At 57.1% G+C, this 15,213-nt stretch overlaps 2 protein-coding genes across 2 annotated transcripts; one reads left to right on the forward strand and one right to left on the reverse strand.

Moving 5' to 3' along the window:
• Positions 1 to 3,413: 3,413 nt before the first annotated feature.
• LOC121157683 (ubiquitin-40S ribosomal protein S27a-like) lies at positions 3,414 to 3,960 on the reverse strand. The gene has a single exon (XM_040982017.1). The coding sequence runs from the start codon at positions 3,927 to 3,929 to the stop codon at positions 3,462 to 3,464; it is 468 nt and encodes a 155-aa protein (XP_040837951.1). The 5' UTR covers positions 3,930 to 3,960; the 3' UTR covers positions 3,414 to 3,461.
• Positions 3,961 to 6,122: 2,162 nt separating this feature from the next.
• On the forward strand, positions 6,123 to 12,073 carry DBNDD1 (dysbindin domain containing 1). The gene is made up of 4 exons (XM_040982018.1): positions 6,123 to 6,195; positions 9,253 to 9,399; positions 10,671 to 10,811; positions 11,916 to 12,073. Exons 1-4 carry the CDS (start codon positions 6,165 to 6,167, stop codon positions 12,071 to 12,073), a joined length of 477 nt encoding a protein of 158 aa, XP_040837952.1. The 5' UTR covers positions 6,123 to 6,164.
• The last annotated feature ends 3,140 nt before the right edge of the window (positions 12,074 to 15,213 follow it).

The raw sequence follows: 15,213 nt of genomic DNA on the forward strand, positions 1-15,213 counted from the left end.
CCCTCAGACAACAGGGCAGCTCGGCCTGCGCCGTCTCCCGGCAACCGCTGGGCGCGCTCACGCGCACTTGGGAATCCTCGCGAGACTGCGCGAGTCGCGCCGGGCCACGGCAACCGTGGGAACGTGTCCTGGGCGGCCGGGGCGGGGAGGAGGATGGGGAGCACGGGGAGGACGGGGAGGGCGGGGAGGACGGGGAGGGCGGGGAGGACGGCGAGGGCAGGGAGGGGCCGAGGACGGGGAGGGGCCGGGAGGACGGGGAGGACAGCGAGAACCGGGAGGACGGCGAGAACCGGGAGGATGGGGAGAAGGACAGGGAGAACGGAGAGGACGGGGAGGACCAGGAGGACGGAGAGGACGGGGAGGAAGGCGAGGACCGGGAGGACGGGGAGGACAGCGAGAACCGGAGACGGGAGGCGGAGGACGGAGGACGGGAGAGGCGAGGACGGAGGACGGGAGGCAGGGACGGAGGACGGGAGGAAGGCGAGGACCGGGAGGACGGGGAGGACTGCGAGGACGGGGAGGACGAGGAGGGCAGGGAGGACGGAGCCGGCGCCCCTCGGGCCGGGGCCTGTGAGTCAGGACTGCCACCAAGGGATGGAGACTGATGGGGTGGACGCGTGGGCCGGGGAAGGCGAGCTCGTGGGAGAACAGAGAGTGCCACACGGGTCAACCCTGGCTTTGTGGCTCATGTGCAGGACGCCGCGGGCACTAACCGAGAAACCAGGTTTCACGGGAACAGTGAAATCTGGTGAAGACAAGGAGGCCCAGGATAAGAGAAAATAAATACTGGCTGTGACAACTCAAGAAGTTCCCAGGATTGTGATAGCCCCAAAGCTGACCATCTTTGCCTTTGTAGCGCCGGCATCTCATATGGGTGCAAGTTCAGGTCCCACCTGCTCCATTTCCCATCAAGCTCCATACATCCCAAATGGACGCCGTTTCATGTCCCGGTTGTTCCACTTCCCATCCAGCTCCCTGCTTATGCCCTGGGAAAGCAGTGGCGGATGGCTCAAGTCTTTCAAACCCTACACCCATGTGAGAGACCTGGAAGAGGCTCCTGGCTCCTGGCTTCTGATTGGCTCAGCTCCGGCTGTTGCAGTCATTTGTGGGGAGAGCCGATAGATAGATCTCGCTACCTCTCCTTCTCTAGGTAAAATTTGCCTTTCAAATTTGTGATCATTTGGGGAGTGAACCAGCACATGGAAGATCTTTCTGTCTGCCTTTCCAATAAAAAATAAATCTTAAAAAAAAAAAAGGCTCATGCAACTGCTCTCTTATGGAGAGATCCAAGCTGATGTTCTCTAGAGTAAAATAAAAGCTACTTCCTGGGCCTGGCGCGATAGCATAGTGGCTAAAGTCCTCACCTTGAACGTGGATTGGCTCAGCTCCAGCTGTTGCAGCCACTTTGGGGAATGAAGCATCAGGCAGAAGATCTTCCTCTCTGTCTCTCCTCCTGTCTGTATATCTGACTTTCCAATGAAAATAAATAAATCTTTAAAAAACAAAACAAAACAAAAGCTATTTCTTTTCCACACGTGACTATGGAGAGGTGGTCAGTTTCTGAGGTGAGCCAGCAAGCGAGAGGTCGTCTTCCCTCCCTCCCTCTCCCTTATTCTGCCTTTCACATACATTTTTTTCTTAATCTGAGTATTTAACATTTTACTTAAACATTGTGGTGCACATATATCTTTTAGAAAAGAAAACGGCCCTTCCTGCAGAGGCCCCAGCAGTGTGCCACCGTTCTCAGGGGTGAGGAACTAGAAACATCTTCCAGAGAGGGGGAAGCTGTCACTTTCCTCTCCTGACAGCCAACCATGTTCAGAGTGCCACACACACTCCAGCAGTCACCAGCCTGACCTGTCAACAGCCACTGCCTATCTGATGGGCACTTAGCTTGAGTGCTTTCAAAATGCCTTGCAACAAGTCTTTCCACATTTGTTTTGGAGATGGAGACTTCAGACCCTTACACCTCCCTACAGAGTTTTATTGGGGACACTGCCCAGACGGGCTAAGGTACTTCTCACCAACAGAGAAGGAAGTGCACTGGGTGTGCTTGGGACTCATGCCTCACACCATGAGGAGTCCTGCTGCTCACCCACCCAGGCACTGATTGTTCTTGGAAAGACTGAACTGACTCGGCCTGCACAGACCATGAGCTGTACTTGATTTATCGCACATCCTGAGTGAAGTCTGGGCAACCAGGAGCCAGGACTGCAGTACCAGGCTCTGTTGGCCTGACAGGGGCCTGCTCCTCAGTGACTGCGATGGGGAGAGAGGAGCTCCTGGAGGAGGCTTGGCTGGGCATATAGCAGAGCTGATGGCTGAACCTGTATCTGAGTGCTTCACACTGGTTGTGTGAATATGTTGCAGCTGTCTGCTTTTAAGTCCTGAACTAAACAAATACACTCAGTTTCTTGCAGCAAAAAGAGTAAGAACAAGAGGGTTAGTTCAGGACAGCCTGGACAGCATATTTATTTGTCACAAACCAACAACAGAGCTGGTTCAGCAGCGTGGATCACAGACATAAATAGGGAAGGAGCCCTGGCTGCCAACAGGGCCTACTGTGACCTGTGCTTTTAAAACAGAATTTGAGAGCCTGGTGCAATAGCATAGCGATTAAAGCCCTTGCCTTGAACACACCAGATCCCATATGGGCGCCGGTTCTAATTCTGGTGGCCCTGCTTCCCATCCAGCTCCCTGCCTGTGTGAAAACAGTGGAGGACGGCCCAAGGCTTTGGTCCCTGTACCTGTGTGGGAGACCTGGAGGAGGCTCCTGGCTTCGGATTGGCTCAGCTCCAGCTGTAAATTATACAGAAAATCCTCCCCTCTGTCTCTTCTCTCTGTGTAACTGACTTTCCAATAAAAATAAAAACGAAAAGATCCTCTTCTGAGCATGTGTGGCTTAAGACACTTTTATTCAGCATCAAGCTGTATAGCTCAAAAACCCAAATAAATGGCATCCTATTTTCCAACAAAATCCCAAAGCAAGCCTTAAGGTGTCGAACCAACTGACCCTTCTACAACACTGGGTTCTTCTAACACGACTGCCTGGTTGTCCAGGTTAACCGAAGACATGGACATCAAGGTACCAAGAATGCTTAAGGAGCTCATCCTCTACCTGCTGGTGCTGGCATCCCATATGAGTACTGGTTCATGTCTCAGCTGCCCCACTTCCCGTCCAGCTTCCTGCTTATGGTCTGGAAAAGCAGAGGAGGATGGCCCAGATCCTTGGGCCCCTGCACCCATTTGGGAGACCCAGAAAAAGCTCCTGTCTCCAGATTGGCTCAGCTCTGGCCATAGCGCCCATTTGCAGAATAAACTAGTGGATGGAAGATCTCTCTTTCATTATTTCTCGCCTTCTTTCGGTAAATCTGCCTTTCAAATAAAAATATATATATATATATATATATATATTTTTTTTTTTTTTGCTGGTCAGCATCTTTTATTGATTCCTCATACAGTTACTTGTCTTCAGGCTTGTTGAAGCAGTGGGTCAGACAGCACTTGCCGCAGTAATGCCTATCGAAATGGCCAACCATGAACACGCCAGCACTGCACCTGTCAGAGGGGCACTCGCGACGCAGGCGGCTGATTTTACCGTTCTCATCCACCCTGTAGTACTTGAGGACAGCCAGCTTAACCTTCTTCCTCTTGTGCTTGTTCTTCTTGGGAGTGGTGTACGACTTCTTCCTTTTCTTGACACCACCACGGAGTCTCAGCACCAGGTGCAGAGTGGACTCCTTCTGAATGTTGTAGTCAGATAAAGTTCGGCCATCCTCCAGCTGCTTGCCAGCAAAGATCAGTCTTTGCCGAACTGCAGGAATTCCTTCCTTATCCTGGATTTTGGCTTTTACATTTTCTATCGTATCCGATGGCTCAACCTCAAGGGTGATGGTCTTGCCCATAAGGGTCTTGACGAAGATCTGCATCGTGGTGGTGGCCCCACCGCAGATGGCAGATCAAAAAGAAAAATATATAAATCTTTAAAAATGTTTAAAACACTGGATTTTTGGGCCCGGCGCAGTGGTGCAGTGGTTAAGGTCCTCGCCTTGCACGCCCAGGATCCCATATGGGCGCCGGTTCTAATCCCGGCAGCCCTGCTTCCCATCCAGCTCCCTGCCTGTGGCCCGGGAAAGCAGTGGAGGACGGCCCAAAGCTTTGGGACCCTGCACCCGCGTGGGAGACCCGGAAGAGGCTCCTGGCTTCGGATCGGCATAGCATCGGCCGTTGCGCTCACTTGGGGAGTGAATCATCGGACGGAAGATCTTCCTCTCTGTATATCCGCCTTTCCAATAAAAAATAATAAAAATAAATCTTTAAAAAAAACCCAAACCAAAACAAAAAAACTACTGGATTTTCCCTTAGAGGTGGAATTCAAAAATGAAATGATACTCTGTGTACAGAATTTACTTCAATAAAGCTCACCTGCGAAAGGAGGTGACGGAGCATTGAGCTCAGTTACAAGGTGGTTAAGTGTTGGATCTGAGCCTTAAGTGGGTCGGTTGTGCAACTCTCCCTGCTTTAATGCGTTTGAAAATGTTCTTCATGAAACAGCCTCTGGAGTCAGCTGGGAACCTTTGACAAGACCCATCTGTCCCATTTATTCATCTCTTAGATTGACAGAAGTACTGAGTGATGTAGCTGCGTAGCAAGTAACCCTAACATACAGTGCCCCAATACAGTGGCTGCATGTGGTCTGCTCACACATGTCCCAGGGTGGACAACCCAGCTAGGTTCTATTCCCCAGCCCCTCCCAGGTCTATGTCCAGCTGTGGGCCTGTGGCTGTCTGCCAACCTCTCCCAGGCCTATGTCCAGCTGTGGGTCTGTGCCTGGATGCTGGATGCTGGCTGCGATCTGAGCTCTTGTGTGGCCTGGGCTTCCTCACAGCACCACACGATTATCTGACGTTAGTAGCAGCCTTCCTGGGGAGCCGGCAGCCTAGTAACCTCTGCCCCGAAACAATGCCCTGTGGCCAGTTCTGAGACATGTGACCACCCCAGCGGTCACCTGCCCAGCCACACCTCCCTCCTAGACCACCTATGGATCAGCTTCCTTCCCCCCCACCCTGTTGCTTAACTTCACCCCTGACTCTTAGGCAACTCCCAGCTTGTCCCATGGGCCATAAGATCTTTCCAGAATGTTTTAACCAGGAGTTTGCTATTAGCTTTATAAACTAAAGGAAGGTGGGAAGTACCCACACTCCCTTCAGAGAGGTCGTGGGCTGCCCGGTGCTGACTGCACTGCGCGTTTGGGGGGTGAAGCTCTGTGAAGGCAGCCTCGAGCCGATGCCTGCCTGCAAGCTGTTCCAGTGGAAATCCTCCCATCTCAATCCTCTGCCAGCCATGTCTGCCAGAAACAAACTCATGCTTCCCATGGTTTAACTTTGTAAAGAGTATGGGCTCGGACTTGCGGTGTTGCTGTGCACCTGGGGCAGTGACCTCCCTCTCTGGGCCCATGATCCGACTTGTAACTTCGGGTGCTGCCTGTGCACTACAGAAAATGACTGCCCCTCTGGACCCAGCTTCTTCCCCATTAGGTTTTCAGCGCCTCCGGAAGAATTACTGCGGCACCTGCGCCCAAAGGGCTGGCACAGGCCCTGGTGCGTGCCCTGGCACGGGCACTGCCTGCACCCGGCTTCAGCGTCTGCACCTCGGACCCTGCCCTCCCGCGGGCCTGTGGCCCGCCCCCCACCCGCCGCAGCAGCCCCCTCCCCCCTTTGTGCTCCTCCCCTCCAGCCCCCCGGCCGCACGCAGTCAGCCGGCGCGCGAACGCCGGAGCCCGGGCAGAGGAACGCAGGCCGGCGCGGGTGCCCGGCCGGGCTCCGAGGCCACGGGGCCGGGGCGCGTCGGAGGGCGCCGAGGTCGCCGGGGCAGCAGCGGGGCTCGCGGGGCCGACAGGGGGCGCGCGCGGGGCGGGCGGGGCCGCACCTGTCCTGCCGCGACTGGGGGGCGATGCGGAGGGGACCCGAGCCCGGGAGCAGCTGTGCGCCCCGCCCCGCGGGCTCCTCCCCGCCGCCGCGGCCCCCCGGCCGCTGCCCCGATGCTGTGCGCCCGGAGCCGGGGCCGCGCCGCCGCAGCCGCAGCTGTTGGGGCGCCCGGGCCGGGTGACGCCGCTGCTGTCGCCGCCGCCGCCGCCAGCGCCCCTCGCAGAACCCAGCAGCCGCATGGAGCCCCCGGAGAGCGCCGACCCGGGAGGTGAGTGCCGACCCAGCATCGGGACCCCCCTGCCGCGGCGCCTTTCCCCCAGGCCCACCGAGCCTGGCCCCAAGCTGGGGGGGCGGAAGAGGATACCCGGCCGGCCCCGCAGACTAGGGGCGCTTAGGCCGGTCCCCGCCCCTCGTACCCCGCCCCGTTCCTGGCTGGGGGACCCAGAGTTGTGCTCCGCGCCCCCTTTCAGCGGAGCCGGAGAGCTGGGGGTGTGGGGGGCGGGATTCAGTGCCGGCTTTCTTGTGGGTCTGCTTTGTTTGCCCCAGCCGCGACTCCGGGCAGACCCCGTCCAGAGCAGGTCCAGAAGGCCGCAAAGGGGCGTGGGACTCCGATCTTCTGCAGGGGACTGGCGAGGCTGCAGGTGTGGCCGGTCTCTCTGGGAGGGGATGTGCATGGCACACCCCTTCCCACAGACCCCGTGGGCTGCGGGGATCCTTGAGGACTGAGATCCTCTGTAAGGAAATACCCCATCCTCCCACACCCCTTTCCAGAAGGACTGGGGGATTCCTGGGTGTCTTGCAGGTCTCCCCGGGGAGCCCGCAGGTATGAGGGTAGCATGCAGAGCTTCCTCTGGAAGCCGAGGCTTGGGGGATGGTGGCCTGCCTGGGAGCCGGCTTTCAGTCCCCCTGGGCACCCCATACACACAAGGGCTGGTGGGGCAGAGCCCTCTCTGGCCATGGACAGTCCCAGGCCCTGGGCCTTCCCAAGAGCATCTTTGTGGGTTTGGGAAGGGATTGGGCAGCTCAGAGCCGTTCCTCACCCCCACTCCCGTCTCCCGTTTTTCCCCCCTCAGCTCTAGCAGGGTTGGGGGTGACTGTGGTAAGAGGAATGAGGAGCCCTGGGAAGGGGCTCAAGGCTTTGCTCCTCTTACTGCCTCCCTGAGGTTTCTGAGACTCCAGTGTACAGGCAGGGACGTCAGAGCCCAATTCACTGTGAAAACAAATGTTTTCCCAGGTGCCCACTTGGAGTATGTGGCTGGGGACCCAGCAAAGTGCACCCGGCAAGGGGCAGTAGGACCTCCCCTCCCCTGTCCCCGTTTCCTGATTTTGCCTGAGTGGGATCCCGGGAGATCTCATATGGGAACCAGGACTTGGGTAATCTGAGTTCTGGAGGGTGGGAACAGTAGGCTGGAGGCCCTGCCCCACTCCCAGGCCTTTTGGTACAGATCTGAACTCAGAAATGAGACCTAAAGGGTAGGGCTTTTGAAAACCTCCCAGGACTAACCCTGGAGGTTGTGGCTCTGCCCTCAGGGGGCTCTCAAGTACTGGGAATGCAGCTCAGTGCCACCAGCTCTTCCCTCCCAGCAGCTACTGGGTCCTCACCCACTCACTTCATTAACCACTTCTCAGCTCAGGGCAGGGAACATGAGATTTGGGCCAACTTCTCCCAGTCTGGAACGTGCTAGAAAATAGGTCAACAGCAAAGCACAAGGTGTCAGTAGTCAGCCCTGGGGACGCCTGGAGGGGCAGGACTGCAGAATCCCATTTTGGAGATAAGCCTGCCCTGTGGCCCCCAGCAGCACCCACACCTCACCCGACTGAGGTGCCTGCTCCAGGGATGGGGGTTTGGGCCTGACCTATAAACCCAGGCGAGTGAAAAGGGCTTCTGCACCTTGGCTTTCCTCTCAGAGGTCTGAGCTGGCCACGCCTCGGAGGACACTGCCTGCCCCAACCTGACTGTGGCAGGTCCTAGACCCCTGCCTTGCACTTGTTATGGCCCCGAGCTTAGCTGCTGCACAAGCCTGCAGGATACAAGACACACTCTTGTACCCTTAGTGGGGGACCCTGGGGCCATCTGGATTGCTGCCCCAACCCCCTCCCCCCAGCCCTGCAGATGGGCAAGGGAAGGCTCCAGATGCCCTGCTCACAGCAGAGTCCTTCACATCCTTTGTCCTCTGGATGGGCAATGTCCTTGCCAGGCTGGGTGGTGGTGTCATTTCACCTCTCAAGGATGCTCAGAAACCACATCCCAGAGGCCATGGACACACGGGAACTAGATACTCTGTGCCTGAGCCATAGCCACACAATGACACAGCATTTGGCGATGGAGATGGAGGGCCTGGGTCAGGGGGTCCTCACCCAGCCAGCTCTGCAGCTGCACCTTCATCTTACCTTTCAGAAAGCCATGGGTCCTGCCCAGTGACACCCAGGCTGCTGACCACTGTGTCCAGGGGCATAGGCCATCCCATCCCAGGCAGTGGTTGGTGCTGAGAGCCCTGGCTCCTGTTGTTGAACATCCTGGAATTCCAGACACACCCATGCGGCCTCAGGTGGCCAAACAGGTGATGATTGTGTGAGCTGGGACAGTGGTCATCCCTCTGACCACAGAACCACAGACAAGTGCAGCAGCAGCTCACTGGAGAACTACTCAGATATGGGCAGAAAACTACAGTAGGTCCCTCTGGTGCAAGATCTAGAACTGCTGAGGAAAACTGACATATCCACATTGGGCCTCTAGGGGATGGCCACACAGGGGGCTAGCCATGGCAGGAACCAAGGCAGGGGTGGAATGGTGGCTGCGGAGTCTTGTCCAGGTCACATGGTGCCTTGGAATCCAGAGGGCAGCACAGAAAGCTGTGCCTGCCTTTCATTCTGGAGACCCCTGGGCCAGGCAGCACCCCCTGGGTGGTGGGTGGCTGGGATGAGTGGCAGCTATGCCTTAAAAAGGGGTGAGGTGGGGCTGGCAGGGCAACAAAGGCAACCCAAGCATGGAAAGATACCATGGTGCCCCACATCCATCTACTTCCCTCCTTTCACTGGGAGAAGCAGGCCTTTGAAGTCAGGAAGGCTCCACAAAGGAGGGACAGACCAGGGGTCAGACAGGACTGGGGGCCCCAAGCTGATGGGACTTGCCCATTCTGAGCTGCACTGGACTCGGGCAGCCTCCATGGAGAATTCCCCATGCTCCCATAAGAGGCCCAGCCTCAAACCTTCTTGAGTTATTGCCAGAGCCTCAAAGGCCTGAGGTACCTACCTCTCTGGCCCCATCAGGGTAGCGTACAGGGACCCCAACCATCTGCAGCTAACACTGTGCCTTTGGTTGCAGAGACCGTTAAGCATGTCGAGGTGCCCCAAGCTGCCCTGGATGTCACAGCCTATGGGATGGGAGACGGCTGCCACACACCAGTGACAGAGGACGAGGGAGGGCCTACAGTCCCAGCCCCAGGGTTCCTGCAGGTCACAGAGAGAAGGCGTGAGTATCCCAGCTGGCATACTCTCTACAGAACCCAGAGCCCCAAAGAGTAAGCCAGGCAGCCCACAACACAGAAACACAGGGCTGAGCCCTCACAGAAAAGCTTCCATGAGCCAAGATGTAGTTCTTCATAATAAAAGCCATGAAAGGCTGTGGAGATTCAGGGGTGTACAGAGGATCGTGTGGGTCAAGGTTCAAACTGACCAAGCTGGCTTCATAGAAAGATCTGACTTGTGCCTGGGCCACAGGGAGATGCCAGGAAGACTTACCAGGGCCCTCAGCCCCACACGAGGGGACACAGTGCAGACCCACCAGGACCCTCAGCCCCACTCATAGGGGACACAGTGCAGACCCACCAGGACCCTCAGCCCCACTCAGGGGACACAGTGCAGACCCACCAGGACCCTCAGCCCCACTCATAGGGGACACAGTGCAGACCCACCAGGACCCTCAGCCCCACTCAGGGGACACAGTGCAGACCCACCAGGACCCTCAGCCCCACACAGGGGACACAGTGCAGACCCACCAGGACCCTCAGCCCCACACAGGGGACACAGTGCAGACCCACCAGGACCCTCAGCCCCACTCATAGGGGACACAGTGCAGACCCACCAGGACCCTCAGCCCCACACAGGGGACACAGTGCAGACCCACCAGGACCCTCAGCCCCACACAGGGGACACAGTGCAGACCCACCAGGACCCTCAGCCCCACACGAGGGGACACAGTGCAGACCCACCAGGACCCTCAGCCCCACACAGGGGACACAGTGCAGACCCACCAGGACCCTCAGCCCCACTCAGGGGACACAGTGCAGACCCACCAGGACCCTCAGCCCCACTCATAGGGGACACAGTGCAGACCCACCAGGACCCTCAGCCCCACACGAGGGGACACAGTGCAGACCCACCAGGACCCTCAGCCCCACACGAGGGGACACAGTGCAGACCCACCAGGACCCTCAGCCCCACACAGGGGACACAGTGCAGACCCACCAGGACCCTTAGCCCCACACAGGGGACACAGTGCAGACCCACCAGGACCCTCAGCCCCACTCAGGGGACACAGTGCAGACCCACCAGGACCCTCAGCCCCACTCAGGCGACACAGTGCAGACCCACCAGGACCCTCAGCCCCACACAGGGGACACAGTGCAGACCCACCAGGACTCTTTGCCCCACACGAGGGGACACAGTGCAGACTCACACAAGGCTCCTGCAAGCCCACGAAGGCAGCTGAGCCTAGGTTGATGGTATGCCCTCTTCCTTCAGAGCCCCTGAGCAGTGTCTCCTCTCTGGAGGTCCACTTTGACCTCCTGGACCTCACCGAGCTGACTGACATGTCTGACCAGGAGCTGGCCGAGGTGTTTGCCGATTCCGATGATGAGAATCTTACCAGTGACTCCCCGGCAGGTGAGGACAGCATCGTGATGTGTCGGGTTGGGGTGTGGGTTCATCCCCAATCTCAGCAATTTCTCCTCAGATGTGTGTTCAGTATCACCCCATCCACTATTCTGCATTTACATACCTAATAGCCAAGCCACAACAGCACCCCACTCACAGTTCTCTTTGCCAAGCTTCCACAGCTTCCTTTCCTTCCTTTCCTAAAAAGCAACAACAAACAAAAAAGAGGAACATTTCCTAAACCAAAGGCAGAGCATATCAGATCAGAACTCAGGATGGAGGTAGGAGTGTTCACCCAGATGGCTGGTAGAGTCTGCATTCTGACTCCCAAGACACCAACAGCTTCAGACTGCCAAGCAGTAGGTGACAGCATCAGTGCCAGCTGTGGTCACCAACACTACTCACAGGTCCAACTCAGGCTATGGTGCTGGGGAAGGAAAGGCAGCCAAACGCTCCCCCTGCCCTGCACATACAACAGCCTGGCCCAGTGCAGATCTGTACCAGCACACCCACACTTGGAATTCCACCCTTGGACTGGTTACTCACAGGGTCCTTAGGGTACTGTGAACACCCAGGTGTGACAGTGACTCCAGGTTGGGAGGATGAGTGAGCCTCCAAAACAAGCATAAATGCCTGGACCTAGGCTGGTTGCCACCATGCTCCACTTATGTCCCAGCAGCAGCCCTTCCCGGCCCTGAGGTCTGCACACCACATGTATGATGGGCAAGGACCAGGATCCAGGAAGCTGCGGTTCTGGTACTGAGAACTCAGAACCCAGTCCAGCCCCTGAGAGATATTCAGACTCATGACAGGGCTAAGGCAGAGTGCAGTCTATACTGGGCCACCTGAGAAGCTTGATAGAGACCTCAACAGGGCCACCGCCAAACCAAGCCAGAGAGGCAGATCAGTTCACACTAGGCAGCAGAGGAGCAAGGTGCAACCTAGGTGACAGTGGACCCCCACCCAGGCCCATAGTGCAGCCATTGCAGATTCCAGAAGTATCTGTGTGCCCGTCCAGCACAGGGGCCCCAGCAGGCCAGGGACAGGCTGGAACCACCCTGGTACTGCCCCCACCAAGTCCCAGCTGACTCCTGCCTGCCCTCTTTCCACTAGGTCTACACCCACTGCCCCGTGCCAGCTGCCTGCGCTCACCATCCTGGACGAGGGCGAGGGCTGAGCAGAACCGTGAGAAACAGCCCCTCGGCGATCCGGAACGAAAGGCAGCCATTGCGGACACATTTCTCACCATAGAGAGGCCGAAGGAGGACTAGCTTGTCCCCATCTGTCCCTGATCTGACACGAGGATGGGGCTGGGCCCCCAGTGTGATGGCAAATTCACACGGCCATGGACCCACTCTGCCCTCCCTGTGAGGCCTGAATCATTGCCTCCCAGCAGGTCAGCCCATAAGAACTACCAGAAGGGACTTCCTGCCAGCCATGTGTACAGGGCACAGTCCTGGGCCCCATCTCCCTGGGTGCCCCACACAAGCACAGCTAGTGGCCATGGGTCATGCTCACTCCTGAGCCACAGGTCAGGGATGGGAACGCTGTGGAGTCACTGCCAGGGAGCAAGGACAGTGGTGGTCTGGGCCTTGCAGACATCCTCATCTGTAGGAACACTGCTGTCAGTCACAGGAGTCTTGTATGGGCTCCGGAGGGGGGAAACTGAGCCCATGGGAGCTGCACAAGAACCCCCATGGATGGGAGATGGGAAGCACTGGGGTAAGCCAGTAGCTGCCAGGATATTCTGCTGTCCAGCAAATGGCTGGACCATCAGCCCCCAAGAGACCCTGTGGGCATCAGGGTCTTCTCCCCAGGCCCACTGCTACCATCGGTACCCACTTTTCTTGGTTGCTGTGACAAGCAAGGGTAACAACTAGGCCCACCTCCTGCCTCGGAGCCTCAGAAACCTCTTGGAGAGGGCAAGGGAAGGGAGGAGCTCGTCCTCTCCTGCACCTCATTCGAACATCCTCCACATTCCCACCATCCAGGTCAGCCATGCTCGGTGGGCCTGGAGTCCAGACCCGTAGGTCTCCATCCTAGCAACAGCTGAGGCCAAGATGTGTCCCCCCGAATGCGCTGGGAGAACCTGACGGGCATGTGGGCCAGCTGATCTCGATGCTGCTTTCACGCTGAAGGAAATAGTACAGACTTCTGGCTCAAGCTTGTGTTCCCTCCCCAAGCCAAACCCCCCTTGCCCTGCTCCCCACGAAGCACTCGGCCTAGGAAAACAGGGTCCCCCCATCACCTTCCCTGGACTCCTTGGGAGATGGCCTGGGCATGCTCAGGGCTCCCGCTGCTGAGCCACCCCGTCTCTGCGCTGTGATCCCCAAAGGGCCCAATCAGGTCTCCTGCAGTGAAAACGGTGCTGAGTGTCCTCCAGCTCCAGCACCCACACAGCCTATTCACAGAGTGGGATTAAAGCACCAACCTCACCAGAAAGCCTCATCTGCTTCTTCCTTTTTGGCTGACACCAGAACACAGAGTGCATGCTGCGAGGATGGTCAGGAGGGAACCCCACTCCTTGCTGCTTCTCAAGAACAGGAACCACTGAGACCCTGTTGGGCTGTGCTTCTTTGGGTTCCATCTTAATGACAAGTGTCCTGGATTTCCCATCCAAGAGCAAGGCACAAGGAATCCCAACGGAGTGACGATATGGGGCAGATGTGGTAGCACAGCACCTCAGCCACTTGCAATCCAGTACATCACTCTGGGGAGGCGGATTCCACTCCCCATCCAGTTCCCTGCTGATGTGCTTAGGAGGCAGCCCATAATGCCCCAATGTCTGCGTCTCTGCCACCTTCATTGGAGACCCAGATGGAGCTTCTGGCTCCTAGCTTTGGCCTAGCCAGACTCCGTCTGCTGTGGCTTTTGGAGAAGGAACCACAGATCTGTCATCCCCTCTCTCTCTTGGTCATTCTGCCTCTCAAAATGCAGCCCAGGCTGGTGGCAGGGATTCCTCTAGATAAGGGGCCTCTCATAGAGCCACTCCCAGGACAGTTCCAGGCCCAGAAACTTAAAGATGAAGCCACAACTCCTGCCATTTAACCCATGAAATGAGGTGATTAGGGCTGGCCCAGGAGGCAGCTAACATCACTCATGTGCTCCCAACCACAGCAGTTTCAACACAGCTGTACCTCACGGCTCTGCAGAGGGAAGCCAGTCCCATCCTGAGAAAACCCCTGACCAGGTCTTCTACATTTGTAGATGCAGAAATGCTCAAAGTCTGTGCTGGGAAGGGCAAGTGGCTTCTAATGCTCTGAAATGTATCCCATTCCACCTTCTCATGTGACTGACAGAGGAGTATGGGCTGAGAAACACCCACCTGTGGTAGATGGGCCTGTTCTCACCTCCTGAGGACTCCAGCACCTACTGCATGCCAGGCCCTGAGTGTGTGAGTATGCACCATCTGCACTTAGGCCCTGAAAGGTGCGTACCACCTACTGCACAGACCCTGAGTGTGGAAGTATGTACCACCTACCGTACACAGACCCTGAGTGTGGAAGTATGTACCACCTGCCGCACACAGACCCTGAGTGTGGAAGTATGTACCACCTGCCGCACACAGACCCTGAGTGTGGAAGTATGTACCACCTGCCGCACACAGACCCTGAGTGTGGAAGTATGTACCACCTGCCGCACACAGACCCTGAGTGTGGAAGTATGTACCACCTGCCGCACACAGACCCTGAGTGTGGAAGTATGTACCACCTGCCGCACACAGACCCTGAGTGTGGAAGTATGTACCACCTGCCGCACACAGACCCTGAGTGTGGAAGTATGTACCACCTGCCGCACACAGACCCTGAGTGTGGAAGTATGTACCACCTGCCGCACACAGACCCTGAGTGTGGAAGTATGTACCACCTACTGACACAGACCCTGAGTGTGGAAGTATGTACCACCTACTGACACACAGACCCTGAGTGTGGAAGTATGTACCACCTACCGCACACAGACCCTGAGTGTGGAAGTATGTACCACCTGCCGCACACAGACCCTGAGTGTGGAAGTATGTACCACCTGCCGCACACAGACCCTGAGTGTGGAAGTATGTACCACCTGCCGCACACAGACCCTGAGTGTGGAAGTATGTACCACCTGCCGCACACAGACCCTGAGTGTGGAAGTATGTACCACCTACCGCACACAGACCCTGAGTGTGGAAGTGTGTACCACCTGCCGCACACAGACCCTGAGTGTGGAAGTATGTACCACCTACTGACACAGACCCTGAGTGTGGAAGTATGTACCACCTACTGACACACAGACCCTGAGTGTGGAAGTATGTACCACCTACCGCACACAGACCCTGAGTGTGGAAGTATGTACCACCTACTGACACACAGACCCTGAGTGTGGAAGTATGTACCACCTACTGACACACAGACCCTGAGTGTGGAAGTATGTA

The sequence above is a fragment of the Ochotona curzoniae genome, unplaced genomic scaffold (assembly GCF_017591425.1).
Source record: "Ochotona curzoniae isolate NIBS_2020 unplaced genomic scaffold, NIBS_Ocur_1.0 contig_3622, whole genome shotgun sequence".
Lineage (NCBI taxonomy): Eukaryota > Metazoa > Chordata > Mammalia > Lagomorpha > Ochotonidae > Ochotona > Ochotona curzoniae.